Below are 22,533 nucleotides of genomic sequence, written 5' to 3'. Positions count from 1 at the left end.
TCTTTAGTTTTAAATTCAAACATTACAGTCTCTCACATGCTTAGCAATGGCAGGAGCAACTTCAAGGAATCGCCTCAAGACCAGAGGTATGTACTGAGACTATCCTGTGCTGAGAGATCACTACGCCAAGCTAATGTGGGGCAGCAGGAACAGAGGATGGTTACAAAGGCTGGGGGAACAGTTTTAAACCTGACAACCAACCTTACTGTGCACCTTGGGAGTTACCATTGACCAGAAACTCAATTGTACCCACCATATAAACACTGGCTGCAAGAGCAGGTCAGAGGCTAGGAATGCAGTGGCGATTAACTAACCACCTGACTCCCCAAAGCTATTCATCATGTATAAGGCACAAATTAGGAGCACGATGGAATACTCGCCACTTACCTGGACGAGTGCAGCTCCAACAGCACTCTGCCTACCACCTAGAACAAAGCAGCCTGCTTAATTGGCACCATATCCGTTCCCTACACCACTGACACTCAGTAGCAGCAGTGTGTACTGCCTGCAAGATGTTCTGCAGAAATTCGCTGAAGACCCTTAGACAGGAACTGCTAAACGCATGAGCACTTCCATCTAGAAGGGCATGGGCAGCAAATTCATGGGATTATCACCACCTTTCAAGTTCCCCTCCAAGACACTCAACATCCTGACTTGGGAATATATCGCCATTCCTTCACTGTTGCTGCATCAAAATCCTGGAATTCGCTCCCTAAGAGCATTGTGGGTCTATATACAGTTCTGGATTGCAACTTTTCAAGAAAGCAGCTCAAGCCCGCCTTCTTGACGACAACTGGAAGTGGCCAATACTGTTGGCCAGCCAACAATGCCCACATCCTGCAAGTGAAATAAAAAAAACCTAAGTGGGAGCCAGAAAAATGTGAAGTCTCCTGAGATAAATTCGTTGCAAATGAATATTGGATCTCTAGCATAAGACTGCATATGTTCTATGTGGAGGACAAAATGTGGTGAATTCTATTGGAGTGAACACTGTCAATTGTTAAATTTGAATCTGCCACACAGTGAGAAGGGCAGTAACTAGCAGATTAAAGTTCTAGATTTGTGCATTTGCAAAGGAAATGCAATTAGTTGTGACCCGACAAATCTGCGAAGATGTGGAAGTATCAATCATTTTATTGAAAGATATCTTTTCCAACTGATGCCTGTCTTGCAACAATTTAATATTGTCTAGTAAATTAATTATTTTCTTGTGTGTTGCAGCTTTCACATTTGAAACTTTGGTGGTATTGAAAACATTAGTGAAATGTTTTAATTGTGATTTATGTGAGTCCATAGACCACCAGGAAAATCTTGTTACGATGTGACTTCATTGCGTAACAAGTGAGCTGAAAAAGTAGTCCTTGAAAACATGACAAGAAGAACTGTTAGAAGAAAGTAGTTCATGCCCTGCCACAGAGATGATGGGGATCGTGAGTTGGCATTGCATTGGAACGAAAGGGGTGTGGCGAAAATGGATGGTACCTTTTGAACTTGCCTTTCAAAAGGTTCATACATGCAGGCTATGTTTCACAATGCTTTTGAGTCATGGTGAAGTTAGCTAGACTCCATTAAATTTTGGGGGGCTGGAAATGCCTATCCTCCCAACAGAACCAGCCAGACCAGGAATGCGTAATTCTGTCTCTCACCCTTACCTATTGCCAGTTACAATTGAGACCGTTCAAAAAAATGGGGATGAGATTCTTGGAATCCGGTACCAGTTGCCATTTTTTAAGTGGATCCAAACCCTAGACATAAGGCCAGTGTGGTGGAGAAAGGGCATTTCTTTTCCCTGTAGTTCTCCATTGATAAGGGGAAGACCCAAGCAGAAGAATTTTTGCGCAGTGAGGCTTGTCCACCTCCAAATTAAAGGATACCTTGCAATGTGTATAATTAACAGTCACAGAAAATAATCCCAAACACAATTTTCAGCTCTGCAAAGTGAGTTGGCCTAAAGGGTATTGAGTCCGAGTTTTATCTTTATAATCCTGACTTAACATCAGGCCATAACTTTACACTGTAGGTGACCAGTTTTTTGAATGAATTGCTAGAAAAGGTGGTTGAGTCCAATATATTGAGTGTAATTAAGGTACAGCTAAATATTGAATTAGTATTATGTTAGGTTTGAGAATTTGGAAAGATGAGCACTGTTGGGTTGAAGGTCTCTTTTTCATCTGCCTTGTTGTCTTGTGCCTATATCATTGTTTAAACTACTATTTCAAGAAGCTTCTTTTGGTTAGAACTGCTTTATTAAATCATGGATGCAGCTAAAATAGGCTATAGTTTGGATAAGTGGGTACATAAGACCAGATTGGAACAAGAGCTCTATTACATTCACATTGTTGCATTAATAATTTATTCTTCCAATTTACGTAAACAATTATTGTTCTGATTGCACCTTTTGTTTTAACAACATTCACTGTGACTTTGTTACTTTATAATGCAGTATAGACAGTATCTTCAGAATTGTGAACATGTATAACTTGTTGTTTTGCTTTATTTGTACTATTTGACGTTTCTTTTTGTTTTGCAGAACTATTTTCAAGGTTTCATCAGATGATGTAATTTTTATGGCTTCCCCTTTGACCTTTGACCCCTCTGTTGTTGAAATGTTTGTCGCATTGTGTAGTGGAGCTACACTGCTCATTATTCCCCCAGTCATTAAAATGATGCCAAAAAGACTAGCCAATGTGCTTTTTAACCAACATAAAGTCTCTATTATGCAGGTATGGTGCTAAAAGTCAACTTAGAGATTTACATATTATATGTTTAACAGAACATTGCTTTAGGAAATGGTTTGTTTACAAAAGTAACGTTTTTCTGATAGAGGAAGTGAGGTTTCAATAGCTGACCAAAATAGAAAGGTAAATAGAATACTGACAGTCAGTAATGCATACACCTAGTGTGGAACTGAGCCATGAGCCTGGATTTAACTGAACTAGGGGGTCTCAATGAGCCTTTAAAAATGGTAGCATCCTTCCGATTGAAGCTATCCTCTTTGGTAAAAGAAATATGGTCGAGTCTGAAAGGGTGGCACCGCGGCTGTGGTTAGCACTGCTGCCTCACAGCGCCAGGGACCTGGGTTCAGTTCCACCCTTGGGTGACTGTCTGTGTGGAGTTTGCACATTCTTCCTGTGTCTGCATGGGTTTACTCCTAGTACTCCGGTTTTCTCCCGCAGTCCAAAGACGTGCCGGTTAGGTAGATTGGTCATGCTAAATTGCCCGTAATGTTCAGGGATGTGTAGATTAAGTGGGTTATAGGGGGATGGGTCTGGGTGGGATGCTCCAAGGGTCGGTGTGGACTTGTTGGGCCGAAGAGGCTGTTTCCGCACTGTAGTGATGCTGTGCTTCCCACATGCAGACATAGAATGGTAAGCTGCTAGGATGTTGACAAGTAATGCAAAGATTAAATAGATGCAGTTTTCATTACTACAAATGGATTGAATTGGCAATGATGACTTTATGAACAAGTAGTAAAAGTTTCTGAATGGCTCCAAAAGGTTTGTTTTCCTTGTGCAGAGCTCAGCCAGGTTAGGTTTTGAAATCAGAAGTTTTACTTCATAAATGAAGGTTTGTGCTGGACCAGAAGGGGAGGTGATGGAGTCATGGTAATGTCACTGGGTTAGTAATCCACAACCCCAGGTCAGTGTGAAGTTTGAATTCATTAAAGTCTGGAATTAAAAGCTAGCCCAGTAGTGATCATGTAACCAATATCGATTATCGTAAACATCCTTCTACCTCACTAATGTTCTTGAGGAAGGGAAATCTGTCACCCTTACCTGGTCTGATTTACATTTACACTGTGGTTAACTCTTAATGTACCTCTGGATGATAAATGTTGGCCGACTCAGTGACACCAACATCCTATGAATGGGTTAAAAACAAGACTAAGGTAGGGGTCGGGTTTTGAGTTACAAATTGGAAGGGTGTATCTTTATGACTCCTTCAATTATTCCTGTCTTCCCCCAGCCACTTGGGACATGGGGCAGATTGTTAGGTTTACATTCACTGTAGTGAAGGAACAAAGTGGGGTAAAAAGATTGACATTGTATCATCCCATGTATGGATGATAGTGAAAGGCAGTGGCACAGACATGAGGCCAAAGGAGGGGATCTGGCTAGTAGCTTTCACAGCAACTACAGAATAGAGCAGGAAGGAGCACCTAGAAGGGGCAGTATCTCCAAATAATCTCCAAAACCACTATCTCGACATGACTGAGCCGTGGCGAAGGCTCCAAGTTTCAAGAGATGGTTGGAGAGATACGTGCCATTGTGAGGAAGATTTCACATTGCACTCGAACCTATTTGCAATTGCTGCCTGTTGTAGTAAATCTCACTGTGCCCCTCGGTTTCTGTTTGCAGATAGCATCTCAATCGGCTGCCCAACAATGGATCACTCTACTGCTGATGTATTTCCTTGCTTGCGTGAGAGAATAGATCCCCTCTCCCATAGGTGTGATGTCATGGCAGCAGAAGCCCATGAGCATCACCCCTGCAGTTAGTTTTTTACAAGTGTAAGGAATACTGGATTTTACCCAAGTAGCTATTAGGGTACCACTGCAGCAGCTGGAAGCATCTGTGAAGAGAAAAGCATTCCACTCCAATTAATGTCTTGGTAGTTTGTGACCACAATAAGACTTTACACAAATGTGCATGCTTCTGCAGCAGCTGCCGTGATCATATCATTCTGAGGTACTCGCACCTATTGCGCCCTGTCTAGTCCGTATTCTAGGCTGCTGGGGGATAAGTGTAACCATTAAGAAGTTGATTGAAGGTTGTCTCTCAACATTTACATTAACAACAGCTGTTTGCAGGCTAGGATCAAATATCAACCAGCCATTCTCATACTTGTACAAAAATATGAAGGATAATTATCGTTTGATTCATACTCTGTGATGTGGTGTAATGGAGTGGATTGACATCAAAGATCTCGTAGTGACTTGTCTACCTAAGTTACTAGAGTAGAAGGAGCCCATCATGGTTGTGAGCTAAGGACAGGGAAGTAAATCATTTAATTGCTTATCTAAAGATTCCAAAAGGCAATGTGGTCATAAATTTATAAGTCTCTAGAAAATGAATCAACATTCCCCTCTTGTCCCTCTCGTATTTATTTGCCAAGTATCTTCCCTTGAATCAATTGATAACAACCTTCATTGGGTAGTCTAAGAACATTCTGGATAATCTTCAACCACTACCAAACTTTAATTTACATCCAAAATTATCTTATTTATCTGATTGCTGTTCCTCTTCTGCTCTTAAACATATGCTGCGTTTAATTTTCAAGTTTTGATGTAAAATGTACTATATTTTAGTTTGTCTTTCCATCTTGCTATTTTCCATAATTCAAAAAGGCATTCTTTCAGAATCTTTTTGTTAGTTGTAGATATTCCCAGTTATTATAACATTTCATGGTGGTTCAGGTGACAAATTTCACTTAATTATTATTCTAGTGTGACAGTGTAAACTTCAGAACTCTAATAACTTATTGCTGATTCTTTCAATCTGTGAACTGTTTTGAATAAGCCGTTTCCCAAGATGAAAGGGATAAGGGCAGGCTGTTATGAAGGAATTAAAGGCAGCATGCAAATTAACCATCTCTGGGAAGAAGGGGTTACGAGAACAAACTGTTTTCTGAGAGAGAGGAGATAGCATTGCTTGATAACCTGCCGCCTCATGACGAATGGGCAATTACTTCTGCAGGCAGCCTTAATGTCCTGAAGTTAATTGTGGGACAGGATGTTTCAAGCAGGCAGTTAAGGCTGAATTTAACAAGAACTGGGGAGCTACTTCTGATAAGGCAAACTACGGACTTGAGGTCTCCAGAAGTTTTGTAAATGTTGGGGATGAAAGAATCTAATGAATTGTCAATCGTGTCAGACCACAAATTTGAAAGAGGAAAATGATAAGAATCCAACACCAGAACAATTCAGTGGCAGAACTTTGCAGAAGTTTTGACACTTACAGAGATGGATACTTTTGGTGGAATTATAGCCAAATTCGACCATTAATTGGATTATAGCCAAGTTGAATTGTTAGCCTGAACTTGCTTACTTGAGGGGTCTTATTTTGGGTGTTACACGTAATAAAGTTTAAATCCTTGTTTCAGTTGTTGATTGTCCGTGAGATTTCTTAAGTAGCCAGATTAAAGATAACTTGTGGTGATTTATCCACAACTTCCCTGTAGTCTTTTCTAAAACCATGATGCTTGTGTCATCTCACAATCACTAATCAGAATGTATATATCTTCTGAAAGTACATCTCAGGATGTTGCTTGTCCACGTTACTATTTTTGCACAACATGGCCTCAGTAATCCATCCAACCCTAGATTCTTCTCTTGTATTACATCCTGCAAACTGCAATCATTTATCTTCTATCCCCCTGCCTGATTGCTAATTTATTTGCTCTTATAGTCTACATTGAGTAATGTTTGCAACTGGTGATAATGTGAGGATAGGCTCAGCTGTGATGTCCGCTCCAGTCAAATAGTGCACTGATATTGCCTAAGATTACAAAAGGGAATGATCACTTGGGAACGAGGAGGTTGCTAGAAGTTTGGAACTGGAGCCTGTGCTGTCAGGAAGGAGGATGGAAATTTTATGGGAGTTAGGAACAGTAAATAGGCACCTTAGTATAGTTTACGGAGGTCAGTCTTGAAACAAGTGACAATTTAATTTCTTTCTCTAGGCCACCCCAACATTGATCAAACGGTTTGGACCAGAAGTTTTAACATCAGTTGTTCTTTCAGCCAGTACTTCATTACGTGTATTAGCAGTAGGGGGAGAAGCATTTCCTTCACTGAATGTGCTCAAAAGCTGGCGAGGAGAAGGAAATAAAACTGAAATTTTCAATCTTTATGGGATTACGGAAGTATCAAGTTGGGCTACATACTACAAAATTCCTGAAGAAAGCCTGTGTAGTGCTACTCCGTTGTAAGTCTGTTTAATTTCTTCTGCAAAAATAAAACTCACGATCTTCCCAAGAACACTTCACAGTAAATTAATTTATTTCATGGTGCCACCGCTTCTTTTGCATTTGGCACCAGTTTGAGAACAAAGTTGCCTTTGTGTGATGAACTGAATAACCTATGAATTTGTTCTGGTTATATTGGTAGGGGTTGATTATTGGCCCGGTTGTGCCAGTAGCTATGTCACCATTGTGACGACAGATTTCAGTTGAATTGTGAAAGAAGCAGCCTTGTGTCTAGGTTTAATTATAAGGGTCGGTGATGTTGGTAAATCCTGTAAATAATCAGCACTTTAACTGTGGTTTGAGAATTAATTGTTACTTGTATTTACCTTTTAGACATGAAGAGTGTGTACCCTTAGGATTCCCTCTTTTGGGAACTGTTTTGGATGTTGTGGATAACTCTGGTCAGGTAATCCACGAGGGAAAGGGACAAGTTTTCATAGGTAATGATTTTTACTTTGCAGATTCATAACACAAAAAATGTTTCTGACTTTTTTTCCTTGAGGGAGTGTAGAGGTGTTTAATAAAATTCTGAAAAGTCTCTAATTAAATATCCTGTCTGGTTATGTTTAAATTTTACTAGCTTGGACTATAACCTTTTTAAGGTTAATGAGAAGTTTTTTTTGCCTTCCTGAAGACATGCATTCTTGCATATATTTTCAACTTTGAGTTAATAGACTCTGGTAATATTCCTATTCCTCATGCTTATCAAAATGCCAGAATCCTTCTGCAAGAAATCTCGCATGTTTCATGGAGATCAGTCATTCCCTGCTTTGATTTTAAAATTAATGTTGGATGTTTATTTAATTCTTTAATGGTTAAATTTCTAAAATAACAGCTCCAAAGTAGTAAATGCAACAAAAGCAGAAAATGATAAATTAAGAAACATTAAATGAAAACAGGTTTACTAATATCAGGTGTGAGGCTGGATGAACACAGCAGGCCCAGCAGCATCTCAGGAGCACAAAAGCTGACGTTTCGGGCCTAGACCCTTCATCTGATGAAGGGTCTAGGCCCGAAACGTCGGCTTTTGTGCTCCTGAGATGCCGCTGGGCCTGCTGTGTTCATCCAGCCTCACATTTTATTATCTTGGATTCTCCAGCATCTGCAGTTCCCATTATCACTTACTAATATCAGGAATGAATTAGACAGCTAAGAGAACACAATTCTGTACCCTTCTTCAGAAATAATTTCTGAAAGAAGGGTCCTGACCCGAAACATCAAGCATTTCTGCTCCTCTGATGCTGCTTGGCCTGCTGTGTTCATCTAGCTTCACACCGTGTTATCTCAGATTATCTAGCATTGGCAGTTCCTACTATCTCTGTAACAATTCCGTAGCCACCTTGTTTCAACATGAACTCAGAAGTCTATCTGAATTTTTAACCAAAGAGGTAGATAAACTTTTCAAATCATTAAATAGCATGTAATTCTGAAAAGCTGCAAGTGCACCTGATGTGGCGTGAACTGTATTTGATATTTCCAGAAGTGAGACAAGAAAAAATATATTTAGTTCACATGGATATTTTATAGATAAGGTGTATGTTTGACAAAATGAAGGAAGCTCTGAGGATCAGGCTTCAACTGTGAAATGGGCTCCGGAGTGTCATAAAAGTACATGATTCTACACCAATAGAGGGGGCTGCCTGGTTCTCCTTGCTTTGGTCATCCCTCACTTTCCTGGACCTCTCAGTCTCCATCTCAGGCAACCAGCTTGTAACTGATGTCCATTTCAAGCCCACCGACTCCCACAGCTACCTAGAATCCACCTCCTCCCACCCACCCTCCTGCAAAAATTCCATCCCCTATTCCCAATTCCTCCGCCTCCGCTGCATCTGCTCCCACGATGAGGCATTCCACTCCCGCACATCCCAGATGTCCAAGTTCTTCAAGGACCGCAACTTTCCCCCCCACAGTGGTCAAGAACGCCCTTGACCACGTCTCCCGCATTTCCCGGAACACATCCCTCACACCCCGCCCCCGCCACAACCGCCCAAAGAGGATCCCCCTCGTTCTCACACACCACCCCACCAACCTCCGGATACAACGCATCATCCTCCGACACTTCCACCATCTACAATCCGACCCCACCACCCAAGACATTTTTCCATCCCCACCCTTGTCTGCTTTCCAGAGAGACCACTCTCTCCATGACTCCCTTGTTGGCTCCACACTGCCCTCCAACCCCACCACACCCGGCACCTTCCCCTGCAACTGCAGGAAATGCTACACTTGCCCCCACACCTCCTCCCTCACCCCTATCCCAGGCCCTAAGATGACATTCCATATTAAGCAGAGGTTCACCTGCACATCTGCCAATGTGGTAAACTGCATCCATTGTACCCGGTGTGGCTTCCTCTACATTGGGGAAACCAAGCGGAAGCTTGGGGACCGCTTTGCAGAACATCTCCGCTCGGTTCGCAATAAACAACTGCACCTCCCATTCACAAACCATTTCCACTCCCCCTCCCATTCTTTAGATGACATATCCATCATGGGCCTCCTGCAGTGCTACAATGATGCCACCCGAAGGTTGCAGGAACAGCAACTCATATTACGGTTGGGAACCCTGCAGCCCAATGGTACCAATGTGGACTTCACCAGCTTCAAAATTTCCCCTTCCCCCACCGCTTCCCAAAACCAGTCCAGTTTGTCCCCTCCCCCCACTGCACCACACAACCAGCCCAGCTCTTCCCCTCCACCCACTGCATTCCAAAACCAGTCCAACCTGTCTCCGCTTCCCTAACCTGTTCTTCCTCTCACCCATCCCTTCCTCCCACCCCAAGCCGCACCTCCATTTCCTACCTACTAACCTCATCCCACCTCCTTGACCTGTCCGTCTTCCCTGGACTGACCTATCCCCTCCCCACCTATACTCTCCTCTCCACCTAAGTTCTTTTCTCTCCATCTTCGGTCCGCCTCCCCCTCTCTCCCTATTTATTCCAGTTCCCTCTCCCCATCCCCCTCTCTGATGAAGGGTCTGGGCCCGAAACGTCAGCTTTTGTGCTCCTGAGATGCTGCCTGGCCTGCTGTGTTCATCCAGCCTCACGTTTTATTATCTTCTTGCTTTGGTTGCAGCTCTACAGTTGCAAAGTGAGAATGTGTTAGCAGAATGACAGTCTCTGTCCATTTTCTAAAAGGTCAAAAACATTTTCAACTCCTTAATTCCTTTCCTTAGTGTTAGTGGAGATGGGCATCTCGAGATAGACCGCAGGAGACCACAGAATGCAGTTTTAAATTCATAATTTTGATCAGACCAAAGCTGACAGTGACGAGTAGAGCACATTTCTCTCACCCATTCACAATTATATGACACCGATATTTTAATTAATTATTATATATGTAATATTCATTAACAGGTGGTAAAGAACGTGTATGTTTACTTGATAATGAAAAAGCTGTGTGTCCAGGCACAATGAGAGCCACTGGGGACTGGGTAATCGTTAAAGATGGACACATGTATTACATAGGACGTGAGGACAATCAGATTAAACGCCATGGGAAACGTGTGAATCTTGAAAGAATCCAGCAGGTAATTCTGCAGTTAAATTCCAGTTATAGTAAATGTGATAAACATAGAAGATAGGAGTAGGAGGAGGCCATTCAGTCCTTTATGCCTGCTCTGACATTCTTCCCGATCACGCCTGATCATCCAACTTGGTAGCCTAATCCTACTTTCTCCCCGTAACCTTTCATCCCATTTTCCCAAGTGCTATATCTAATTGTCTTTATTTTGGCATCAACTACTACCTGTGGTGATGAATACCACAGGCTCACCACCCTTTGGGTGAAGAAATGTCTTCTCATTTCCATCTTAAATTGTCTACTCTGAATCCTCATACTGTGACCCCAGGTTCTGGGCACACCCACCTTCAGGAACATCCTCCCTGCATCTACTGCCTCCAGTCTTGTTTTATTAGTCTCTACTAGATTTCCTCCCCCCCCGCCCCCACCATACGTCTGAATTCTAGTGAAAACAATCCTAACTTAGTCAATCTCTCCTCATAGATCAGATCTGAAAATCACTGTGGTAAACCTTTGCTGCACTCCCTTCAGAACCAGAACATCTTTCCTCAGAAACAGAGACCAAAACTGCACGCCATATTCCAGGTGTGGTCTCACCAGGGCCCTGTACAACTACAACAACACATCCCTGCTCCTGTGCTCAAAACCTCTCGCAATGAGGGCCAGCCTACCATTTGCCTTAAAGTAACTGCGGTAATAGTTACTGATGTTTGAGTCACAAATTAGATACAGATTCTGTAGGAATACGAAGAAGCCATGAAATTAAAACTGATCTTTCTGACTTATTTATTGAATACAAAAGTGGGACTGGTTTGGGAGCAAGCTATGGATTCTTAAAATTAAAATCAGTGGACCACATGACAAGTAGACTTCTTTATATTTAACAACATTAGGGATTTGGCAAAATGACATCTGTTGAGGTTGGTTGGCTCGCCGAGCTGGTTTGTTGTTCTACAGATGTTTTGTTACCATGCTGGGTAACATTCTCAGTGTAGCCTCTGATGAAGCATCAGTGTGTTTTCCCGCCTGGCTTTTAAACTCTGGGATTTGTTGAGATGGATTGCCTCACTTCTGTGTTTCCTCCGTAATGGAATGTATATAGGGCCGAGTTCAACGTGTTTATAAATAGCCTGCTTCATGGAGTGCCATGCCTCCAGGAATTCTTGTGCTTGCCTCTGCCAAGCCTGTCCCAGGATCTTGGTGTTGTCCCAGTCGAAGTGATGGTTCTCCTTGTCCATGTGGGTTGAGATGAGTGAGTGTTGGCCGTGTCTTTTTGTAGCCAGTTGGTGCTCATGTACGTTTGTTGTTAATTTCCTTCCTGTTTGTCCGATGTAGTGTTTCTCGCAGTCTCTGCAGGGGATCTTTGTAGATGACATTGGTCATGTCCATGGTGGGGAGCATAGGGTTGATGTGGGTTTGTGTGCCACTGTGATGCCCAGCGGTCGTAGAAGTCTTGTGGTGAGTTCTGACGTGTTCCTGATGTAGGGTAGTGTGATGAGTGTAGCGGGGCATGTAAAAAAAAGGGCAACAACGCACTGCAGCAACATGGAACTACGCCAAGAGGAGAGGGAATACCTCTTCCAAGTGTTCAAGGATAATGGATATCCAAAAAACTAGGTCAGGAGATGCCTACAGGAACAACATCAGAAAGATATCAGAATGCCCGGACACACTCATCACACTACCCTACATCAGGAACACGTCAGAACTCACCACAAGACTTCTACATCCGCTGGGCATCAGAGTGGCACACAAACCCACATCAACCCTACAACAAGTGCCCACCCGAACTAAAGACCCACTCCCCGCCATGGACAGGCGCCGCTTCATCAGAAGCTGCTCTGAGGATGTTACCAAGCATGGTAACAAAACGTCTGCAAAACAACAAAACCAGCTCGGCGAGCCAACCAACCTCAACACCCACAACCCGAGCTACAGATCTACTCCAAAACATTATGCCATCTATTCAGAATTGCCTAGTTTTTTTTTGGATCTGATTTTCTATCAAAGCTCAATCCAAAGAGAGAAATTTTATTGTCTAGTTGAAATGTCCCATTAAATCAGATATTTTCTTTGGCAAGCAATTATTGCCATTTACACAACATTTTTAAATCCTGAGTTCTAAGGAAAAGCCACTTAACCCAATACATTACCTTTGATTTCTTTCTATATATAATACCAAACCTGCTGAGCTTTTCAGCAGTTTCTGTTTTTGAATCTTTATTACAGCATCTGCAGTTCTTTTGGTCTTTATTTCAAAATCCCATCTTGATGGAAAGACATCACCCTCGAGCAGAAATTAGGCTATTCAACCCCTCGAGCCTGCTGTACTGTTCAATAATGTTGTGGCTAATAGGCTTGTAATCTCAAATGTACATTCCTGCCCACCTCAAAAATCTTTCAGTCTGTTGCTTAAGCAACAATCCACCTCTGCCTTTTTAAAAATATACTGCTTTCATCACCTTTTCAGGAAGACCATCCCAAAAACTGGGGAGAGTAACAAAATTCACCTCAAATGTGTTTTAAATAGGTGACTGTGAATTTTTAGAGCCCCTAGTTCTAGATTCTCACACAAGAAGAAATATCCTTTTGTCATTGTGAGTGGTCTTGACAGGGTATTTTATAAGTTTCAGTCAAGTTGCCTCTTACTCTTCAAAGCTTCAGCAGATACAAGTCTAGCCTGTTCAACCTTACCTCATGACCTGTCTGTTCCTGGTAATAGTCTAGTAAATGTTATCTGAACTAGCTCACATGCATTTACCTTCCTTATTTAAATAAAATAGTCTATGCAGACGATGGTACAATAGATGCAGTTTCACCAATGCCCTGTATAATTGAAATATAAGCCCCTAGTTCTATATTCTGTTACCCTTATGATAAATGCTAACATTCCATTAGCTTTCTCAATTACTAGTTATACCAACATATTAATGTTTAGCAATTCTTGCAAAGGACACCTAGATGCCTCTGCGTTTCAGAGCTCTGCCATCTCTCACCATTTGGGCAGTCTGTTTTTTTTCTCACTCTTTCTGATAAAATGGACAAATCTCGCATCTACAAGGTGCAAGTCAAGAGTGTGATTGAATCATCTCATCTTGTCTGAAAGAATACAGCTCAAACTCCTAAGATTAAATAGTCCAGATCAAAGCAGCCTGCTTGACTGATAATCCATCCACCATTTTAAGTACGGACTTCTTCCGTCACTGGTGCACAGTGACTATAAATACAGAAACCTCAAAGAGAAATTGCTGTGACTTATCAAGATTCGCTGACACCATCTAGAAAACCTCTTGTCACGCAGAAAAATGCGGGGACCAGCTTGTGCACCTCCAAGTTACACACCACCTGGAGTACAAGCAGCGTGGGACAATTTGCATTTAATTTTCTAAGGCATCTGAAAACATTAATGCTAGATGAAAGGAGATGTCCAGGCACATAGAATGCATGACGCCAAGAGCAAGGAATTACAGAGCAGGCGCTAACATTCATTTAGGGTCTGAACAGAATAATTTCTGCTGATGTCTTATCTGTCTTTTTCAATATCGTGATGTTGGAATAATTTAACCTTAGCTGTCATGTAATCTGTTTTGTGTTATCAGGACACTATGTAGGATAATGAAAAATAATGTCTCTACAATCTTAATTTTTTTTTGAAGTAGCAGTACTAGAATTATAGCAGTGGAAATTACAAATTAATAGAAACAAAAACGAGTCATGCCATGACAACAGCATCGCACTGTGATCCTTCAATAAATTCAGATTGCTTTTGTTCTGAATTGACAAATCAGTTTATCAAATTAGGGGAAAGTGATGGCCTAGTGGTATTATTGTTAGACTATTAATCCATGACTCCAAGAAGGGTCCCCACCTGAAACGTCAAACTTTCCTGCTCCTCTGATGCTGCTTGGCCTGCTGTGTTCATCCAGCTTCACACCATGTTATCTAGTATTTTTGGGCCCGGGTTCAGTTGGATAGTGGAATTTGAATTCATTAAAAATCTGGAATGTTGACGGTGCAACCATTGTTAATTGTCAGAAAAACGTTCAAATTTGAATCTAGATTCTCAACAATATGGTTGACTCTTAGCAGCTATCTGGGCAATCAGGGATCGGCTGTAAATGCAGGCCTAGCTGATGACAGCTGCAAGTCGTGAATGAATTATTAAAACAGAATGCTAAATGGTGAATTATGTATATTTTTAGGTAGCTGAAAGTTTGAAGCAAGTGGAAGTCAGTGTTGTGGCCAAATATGACCAGGTGAAGCTAATTTTGTTTGTAGTGCCCAAGGGCATTCCTAAACTGCGTAAGGGAGAGACCACAAATTTCTGCAGGGATATCCTTCTTGATCTTGAAAAGTCCCTCTCTTCTCATGAAATTCCAGATCATGTTGTCGAAATCGATTCAGTACCACTTACAACTCATGGTAAGTAAACACCAAAGTTACAATGAAATATTCTAACTCTTATATTGCATTTATGTACTATGTTTTCTTTGTCAAATGTGAGAAATGATTGGTATGATGCATTTATATGGTATTCTAACATTTAATCTTACTTTATATTAAAATTTAAAGCTACTGTGTGGATATTGAAATTTGGCCTCCTTCACAACAGTCAAAAACAGATTTTTTTTTGGTTTTTTGCCTGTTTGTACTTTTGCACTTTCCATTTTTAAATTTGTCTCTTATATACACTCCTCCCAAATGTTTACTTCATTATATTGCTGCAAAAACAAGATGGAACCTAAGTTGTATTTCCCTCATAAACTCACAGGCCAAGCAGCATCAGAGGAGCAGGAAAGTTGATGTTTTGGGTCGAGACCCTTCTTCAGAAATGGGGGAGGGGAAGGGCATTCTGACATACAGAGAGAGGGGGAGGCAGATAGAAGATGGATAGAGGAGAAGATAGGTGGAGAGGTGACAGACAGATCAAAGAAGCGGGGGTGGAGCCACTAAAGGTGAGTGTAGGTGGTGAGTTAGGGAGGGGATAGGTCAGTCCAGGGAGGACGGGCAGATTTTGAAGCTTCTTCAAAATCTCCCCTCCACCAACTGCATCCCAAAATCGGCCCAGCTTGTCCCTACCCTGTAAGCTATCTTTCCTCCCACCTCACCCCTCCTCCCACCTCGAGCCCTACCCCCATCTCCTACCTACTAGCCTCATCCCGCCCTCCTGGACCTGTCCGTCTTCCCTGGACTGACCCATACCCTCCCTAACACCCCACCTACACTCACCTTACTGGCTCCACCCCCACCTCTTTGACCTGTCTCTCCTCTTCAACTATCTTCTCCTTTATCCATCTTCTATCCACCTCCCCCTCTCTCCCTATTTATTTCAGAATCCCCTTCCCCTCCCCCATTTCTGAAGAAGGGTCTCGACCCAAAATGTCAACTTTCCTGCTCCTCTGATGCTGCTTGGCCCACTGTGTTCACCCAGCTTCACACCGTGTTATCTCAGATTCTCCAGCATCGGCAGTTCCTACTACCTCTGTAACAAATATAAAACTAATCCTTTTGATAAATCTGTTTTGTGGCTTCCTCTTCATGATTACGTCCCTTAGTTTTGTATTGAAATGTGATATCAGTACATTTGGATCATGTATTATATTTTCATGTTAAGCATAATCATAGAGTCATACAGTATTAGTACAGGCTGTACAGCCCACCTTGTCAATGTTTACCAACAAACACCAGACTACACTCATTTCATTCACCTGCACTTGGCCCACAGCCTTCTGTGCCCTGCTCAACTAGATGCTGCTTAAATGTTGTGAAAGTACTTGCCTCCATCACCTTCCATCAGGCAGCTCATTACATTTTTCTACCATCCTTTGGGATGGAAAATTGCTTTCTCAGATCTCCTCTAAAACATTTGCTCCTCACCTTAAAGCTAGGCCCTTTGGTCTTTAGACACATTTGCAGTTGGGGAAAGAGTCTCTGCCTCTCATAATTTTGTGTGCCTCAGTTAGAATCTCCTCAGTTTCCTCTGCTGCAAGATAGACATAGAACATAGAACTGTACAATACAGGGACAGGCCGTTCGGCTTACGATGTTGTGCCGAACATGACACCAAATAAAACTAATCCCTTCTGCCTGCCCTTGGTCCATATCCCTGTATTCTTTGCATTTTCATGTGCTTATGTAAAAGTCCCTTAAATGCCCTTCTTGCATCGGCCTCCACTGCCACCACCAAGGTCCTGACTTATCCTTGATCATGGCTTAAAAAAATTCTGATCACTGTTTCCAAAACGCTCTCCCACTGAATGGTCAATCACCTGACCAGGGTCATTAGCCAATATAATGTCCAGTATGCCGCCTCTAGTTGGACTGTCCATATACTGCTCAAAGAAACCCTCTTGGATGCACTTAACAGAGTCTGTCACGTACACATATAGCCTATCCTTTATCTCTTATCTGAAGCTCTTCTTCCCAAGCAACATCCTGCTGACTCTCCTTTGCATCCTGTCCAGTGGACTCACATCCTTTCGATTAATGTAATGATCAGAATTGTACACAGTATTCCATCTGTGGCCTAACCAATGCTTTATAAAGTTGTAACAAGACTTCCTTGTTCCTGTATTCTGCAACTGGCTAATGGAGGCAAACATCCTCTATGACGCCTTCACCACCCAGTCTACATGTTCTGACACCTTCAAGGATCTATGGGCTTGCACAGCAAGGGCCCTTTTGCTCCTCAGTACTCCCTAGGGACCTGCCAATTATTGTATATATTCTTGTTAGATGTACTAAAATGCATCACTTCATAATTATCAGGATTAAGTCCATCTGCTGCGGCTCTGCTCAGTAGATTAATATCAGACAGTGGTCTGAGATCATCTTCCTCACGATCAACAGCACAACTCCCTTTGATCCCCCAGACACTTACCTTTTCAACCAGCTTTCTATGTAGACCCTTGTCAGAGGTTAAAAGTCTGCCGGGTAAACCACACCAATTACGCTAACTTTATCAATATATTTGGTTACCCATTCTAAAAAAACATAATTATCAGGCAGGATCTCCCTTAAACAAATCTATTCTGATTTATCCCTGATCAATCTCATATTCTAAGTTAACAAAGTGTCAAGCTGGATGAACACAGCAGGCCAAGCAACATCTCGGGAGCACAGAAGCTGACGTTTCGGGCCTAGACCCTTCTCGTATTCTAAGTGTTGGTTAATACTGTCCCTCAGAATTTTACCAATAATTTTCCTACCACTAACATCACACTAACTGTTCTATAGTCACCTGCCCAACTCTGCTGCCCTCCTCGAACAAAGGAACGACAATAATTATCTTCCAGTCATCTGATATTTCACCTGTGCCCAGTGAAGTAATAAATATCTCTGCCAGGATCCCAGCATTATCTTCACTTGCTTTACATAGCAGTATAGAATATATCTCATCAGGCCCTGGTGATTTATGAACATTTATGTCCACTGAAACATTTAATACCTCCTCCTTATTCATCTTTCTGTGTTCTAGAACCTCGTCATCCCACTTGAAATCCGTTACAATGTCTCTCTCCTGAATACAGATGAGAAATATGGACTTAAGCCTTCATCTGTATCCTCTCCCTCCACACACGGATTGCCCCTTTGGTCTCTAATAGGCCCCACTCTTTCACAAGTCATTCTCTTACTCCTAAAATGATTATAAAATGCCTTGGGAGTTTCTGTAATCCTGTCTGCCAAAGATATTTCTTGACCCCTCTTTGCCCTCCTAATTTCTTTGTTAAGCAATCCTTTAAACTCTGTCTGTTTTTGAAGAGTATCCCCTGTTTTTAATGTTCTGTAGCTGACATACACTTTCTTCTTTTTCTTTATGAAACTGTCAATATCCCTTGACATTCTACATTCCCTAAACTTGCTGCCCTTGCCCTTCACTCTTATGGAAACATGCTGGCCCCGAATTCTCACTTTGCTACTTTTAAAACTGCCGCTTTCCAAATGTAGACTTACCGCAAGAAGTGGCTCCCAGCCTGTTTGCCAGATGCTGTCTAATGATATTGAAATTGGCCTTCCCTCAATTTAGACACTTTAATTCTGTACTATCCTTCTCCTTTTCCATAATAATTGAAGGTTGCAGATTTATGGTTACTATTCCCAAAATGCTTGCCCACTGAAACTTGAATGACTTGACTCACTTCATTCCCTAGGATTAGGTCTAGTACAGCCACTCTCTAGTAGAACCATCCACATAGTGGCACCAAAAGCTCTCTTGGATGCACTTTTAACATTCCACCCCATCTAATCCTTTCACACTAAGGCAATCCCAGTTGAAGTTAAAGTTAACATTCCCTGCAATTATAACCCTATTTCTCTCATACCTTTCTGTGATTTACTCAAATGTCTGCCCCGGAATCATCATCTGACTGTTGGGGGGGCCTGTAATGTAATCCCAGCAAAGTGTCTTTTTTTTAATTTCTAAGCTCTAATCAATGGCTTCTTTGAAGACCCTTTGAGGAAATCCTCCTTCATTACTGCAGTGATAGTTTCATTTATCAATAAATGCATTGCACCCACCCCCTCACATCTCTTCTGTCCGTGTAGCCCTTAATTGTGTGTGACCAGTTTGCTGAATGTGCTATCTTCAGCATCATGGATGCTCTTTAGTGAGTTCATCCACAGCTCCTGGTAAATTAGGGCCTACAGCTGAACATGCTTTCAGCATGTGTTGTTACCATCAGCACTGGAAGTTTCCTGCTTTCCCACATATTGCAGGGGGAACTGGGTTCTCCAGTCACTGTGAATCTTGCCAACTACAACTTTAAAAACAAATCAATCACACCTACTAATCACCATGTTGCTCTAATAAACTACAAACCACAATATAAGAACATTGCACTCTGTCTCCCTCCCACTACTGCTGAGTCAGTCCCTAAAGCTGGTTCCTAATCCTAAGCCAATCCTTTTGCTCTGCATCACTTTTTGAACCCTGTGTTAATACAGGAGTTCTGTCTCCAGATTCAGTGAAGGTTCCACCCAATCCACTCCTCTCCCACTGCTACCGTGACTGAGCTTGATCTGGGCCTTACTTGAGGTCTATCTCCAACTAATTTTTCCAAATGAGATTATTTCAAAGTAATGCCATAGCGCACAGTTCTACCAGAATATCAGGTTGAATATCATTCTCAGTTAAAGAAGGACAACTGGCAGTTTAACCTGGGGATCACTACAGCTCTAAAAAGGAGAGAGTTGAGAAGGCAGGTCCCTCCTGGTAAAGTCAGCCAGTGTGGGAATTGAACTCTCATTGTTGGCATCACTCAGCATCGCAAATCAGCCATCCAGTTAATAATGTATACCAACAATCTCACTGCAATAACTTCCTTCTTTAGGACTTCTTTTTGTGGACCATTAAGTTGGTATTTATATACGTTTGCATTACCTACTATAACTAGGCAAAGTAGATCGCACTACTTTGATTCAGATATACGAAGAACAGGCAAAGGCAAAGAAGTCAGACTGCATAGTTGGGAGAAAAGAACTTTGGGAAGGTATCCAACGGCTTTGGAAGGTAACTTTATGTAATTTTACTACCGGCTGGATCATATTTATGAATAAGGTGTATATTGGAGGCTGGAGGATGGGTAGTTTTACAATAACAAAGTATGAAGCTGGATGAACACAGGCCAAGCAGCATCTTAGGAGCACAAAAGCTGACCTTTCGGGCCTGGACCCTTCATCAGAAAAGGGGGATGGGGAGAGGGTTCTGAAATAAATAGGAAGAGAAGGGGAGGCGGACCAAAGATGGATAGAGGAGAAGATAGCTGGCGAGGGGAGTATAGGTGGGGAGGTAGGGAGGGGATAGGTCAGTCCGGGGAGGACAGATCGGTCGAGGGGTCGGGATGAGGTCGTTAGGCAGGAAATGGAGGTGCGGCTTGAGGGGGAGGAGGGGATAGGCGAGAGGAAGAACAGGTTAGGGAGGCGGGGATGAACTGGGCTGGATTTGGGATGCAGTGAGGGGATGGCAGATTTTGAAGCTTGTGAAATCCACATTGATACCATTGGGCTGCAGGGTTCCCAAGCAGAATATGAGTTGCTGTCCCTACAACCTAGGGGTGGCATCATTGTGGCACTGCAGGAGGCCCAGGATGGACGTCATCTAAGGAATGGGAGGGGGAGTTAAAATGGTTTGCGACTGAGAGGTGCACTTGCTTATTGCAAACTGAGCGTAGGTGTTCTGCAAAGCGGCCCCCAAGCCTCCGCTTGGTTTCCCCGATGTAGAGGAAGCCACAGCGGGTACAGCGGATGCAGTATACCACGTTGGTGGATGTGCAGGTGAACATCTGCTTGATGTGGAAAGTCATCTTAAGCCTGGGATGGGGGTGAGGGAGGAGGTGTGGGGGCATGTGTAGCACTTCCTGCGTTTGCAGGGGAAAGTGCCAGGTGTGGTGGGGTTGGAGGGCAGTGTGGAGCGAACAAGGGAGTCACGGAGAGAGTGGTCTCTCTGGAAGGCAGACAAGGGTGGGGATGGAAAAACGTCTTTAGTGGTGGGGTGGGATTGTAGATGGCGGTAGTGTCAGAGTATGATGTGCTGTATGCGGAGGTCGGTGGGGTGGTATGTGTGGACTAGGGGGATTCTCTTGGCGGAGGCGGGGTGTGAGGGATGAGTTGCGGGAAATGCGGGAGACACGGTCGACGGTGTTCTCGACCACCCCTGGGTGGATGTTGTGGTCCTTGAAGAACACGGACATCTGGGATGTACGGGAGTGGAATGCCTCATCCTGGGAGCAGATGCGGCAGAGGCAAAGGAATTGGGAATAGAGGATGGAATTTTTGCAGGAAGGTGTGTGGGAGGAGGTGTATTCCAGGTAGCTGTGGGAGTCGATGTGCTTGAAATGGACATCGGTTTCAAGGTGGTTGCCTGAGATGGAGACACAGAGGTCCAGGAAGGTGAGGGATGTGCTGTAGATGGCCCAGGTGAACTTGAAGTTGGGGTGGAAGGTGTTGGTGAAGTGGGTGAACTCTTCGAGCTCCTCTGGGGAGCAAGAGGCGGCGCCGATACAGTCATCAATGTAACGGAGGAAGAGGTGGGGTTTGGGGCCAGTGTAGGTGCGGAAGAGGAACTGTTCCACGTAATATACAATGAGGCAGGCATAGCTTGGGCACATGCGGGTACCCATGGCCACCCCTTTGTCTGTAGGAAGTGGGAGGAATCGAAAGAGAAGTTATTGAGGGTGAGGACGAGTTTGGCTAGGCAGATGAGGATGTCGGTGGAGGGGGACTGGTCGGGTCTGCGGGACAGGAAGGAGCGGAGGGCCTTTAGGCCATTTGCATGGGGAATGCAGGTGTATAGGGACTGGACGTCCATGGTGAAATGGGGAATAGGAAGTTCTGGAGGAGGTGGAGGTCGTGCGTGGTGTTGTGGATGTAGGTAGGGAATTCCTAGACCAAGGGGGAGAAAATGGAGTCGAGATAAGTAGAGATAAGTTCGGTGGGGCAGGAGAAATGGGTCGACCAGGGCAGGCAGGTTTGTGGATTTTGGGAAGGCAACTCATCCCTCACACCCGGCTCCCACAATAACCGCCAAAAGAGAATCTCCTTGTCCTCACGTACCACCCCACCAACCTCCGGATACAACGCATCATCCTCTGACACTTCCACCATCTACAATCCGACCCCACCACTAAAGACATTTTTCCATCCCCACCCTTGTCTGCTTTCCGGAGAGACCACTGTCTCTGCGACTCCCTTGTCCGCTTCATACTCCCCTCCAACCCCACCACACCTGACACTTGCCCCTGCAACCGCAGGAAGTGCTACACTTGCCCCCACACTACCTCCGTCATCCCCATCCCAGGCCCCAAGATGACTTTCCACATCAAGCAGATGTTCACCTGCACATCCGCCAATGTAGTATACTGCATCCGCAGTACCCAGTGTGGCTGCCTCTACTTCAGGGAAACCAAGCGGAGGCTTGGGGACTTCTTTGCAGAACACCTACGCTCGGTTCGCAATAAACAACTGCACCTCCCAATCGTGAATCATTTTAACTCCCCCCTCCCATTCCTTAGACGACATGTCCATCCTGGGCCTCCTGCAGTGCCATAATGA

General features: G+C 43.4%; 1 protein-coding gene across 3 annotated transcripts in view; it reads left to right on the top strand.

Annotated features, from left to right (window-relative positions):
* aasdh (aminoadipate-semialdehyde dehydrogenase) overlaps nucleotides 1–22,533 on the top strand; it is a 43,006-nt gene that overhangs the window by 7,279 nt on the left and 13,194 nt on the right. For all 3 annotated transcript variants that reach the window (XM_048536558.2, XM_048536566.2, XM_048536575.2), the window contains exons 4-9: nucleotides 2,531–2,723; nucleotides 6,682–6,926; nucleotides 7,300–7,406; nucleotides 10,320–10,492; nucleotides 14,688–14,907; nucleotides 19,878–19,993. In XM_048536558.2, the coding sequence (XP_048392515.2) occupies nucleotides 2,531–2,723; nucleotides 6,682–6,926; nucleotides 7,300–7,406; nucleotides 10,320–10,492; nucleotides 14,688–14,907; nucleotides 19,878–19,993 (1,054 nt within the window). The remainder of the gene's footprint in view (nucleotides 1–2,530; nucleotides 2,724–6,681; nucleotides 6,927–7,299; nucleotides 7,407–10,319; nucleotides 10,493–14,687; nucleotides 14,908–19,877; nucleotides 19,994–22,533) is intronic.

The sequence above is a fragment of the Stegostoma tigrinum genome, chromosome 1 (genome assembly GCF_030684315.1).
Source record: "Stegostoma tigrinum isolate sSteTig4 chromosome 1, sSteTig4.hap1, whole genome shotgun sequence".
NCBI lineage: Eukaryota > Metazoa > Chordata > Chondrichthyes > Orectolobiformes > Stegostomatidae > Stegostoma > Stegostoma tigrinum.
Note: the sequence above shows the minus strand (reverse complement) of the source record. Positions and strands in the feature narration are given on the sequence as shown.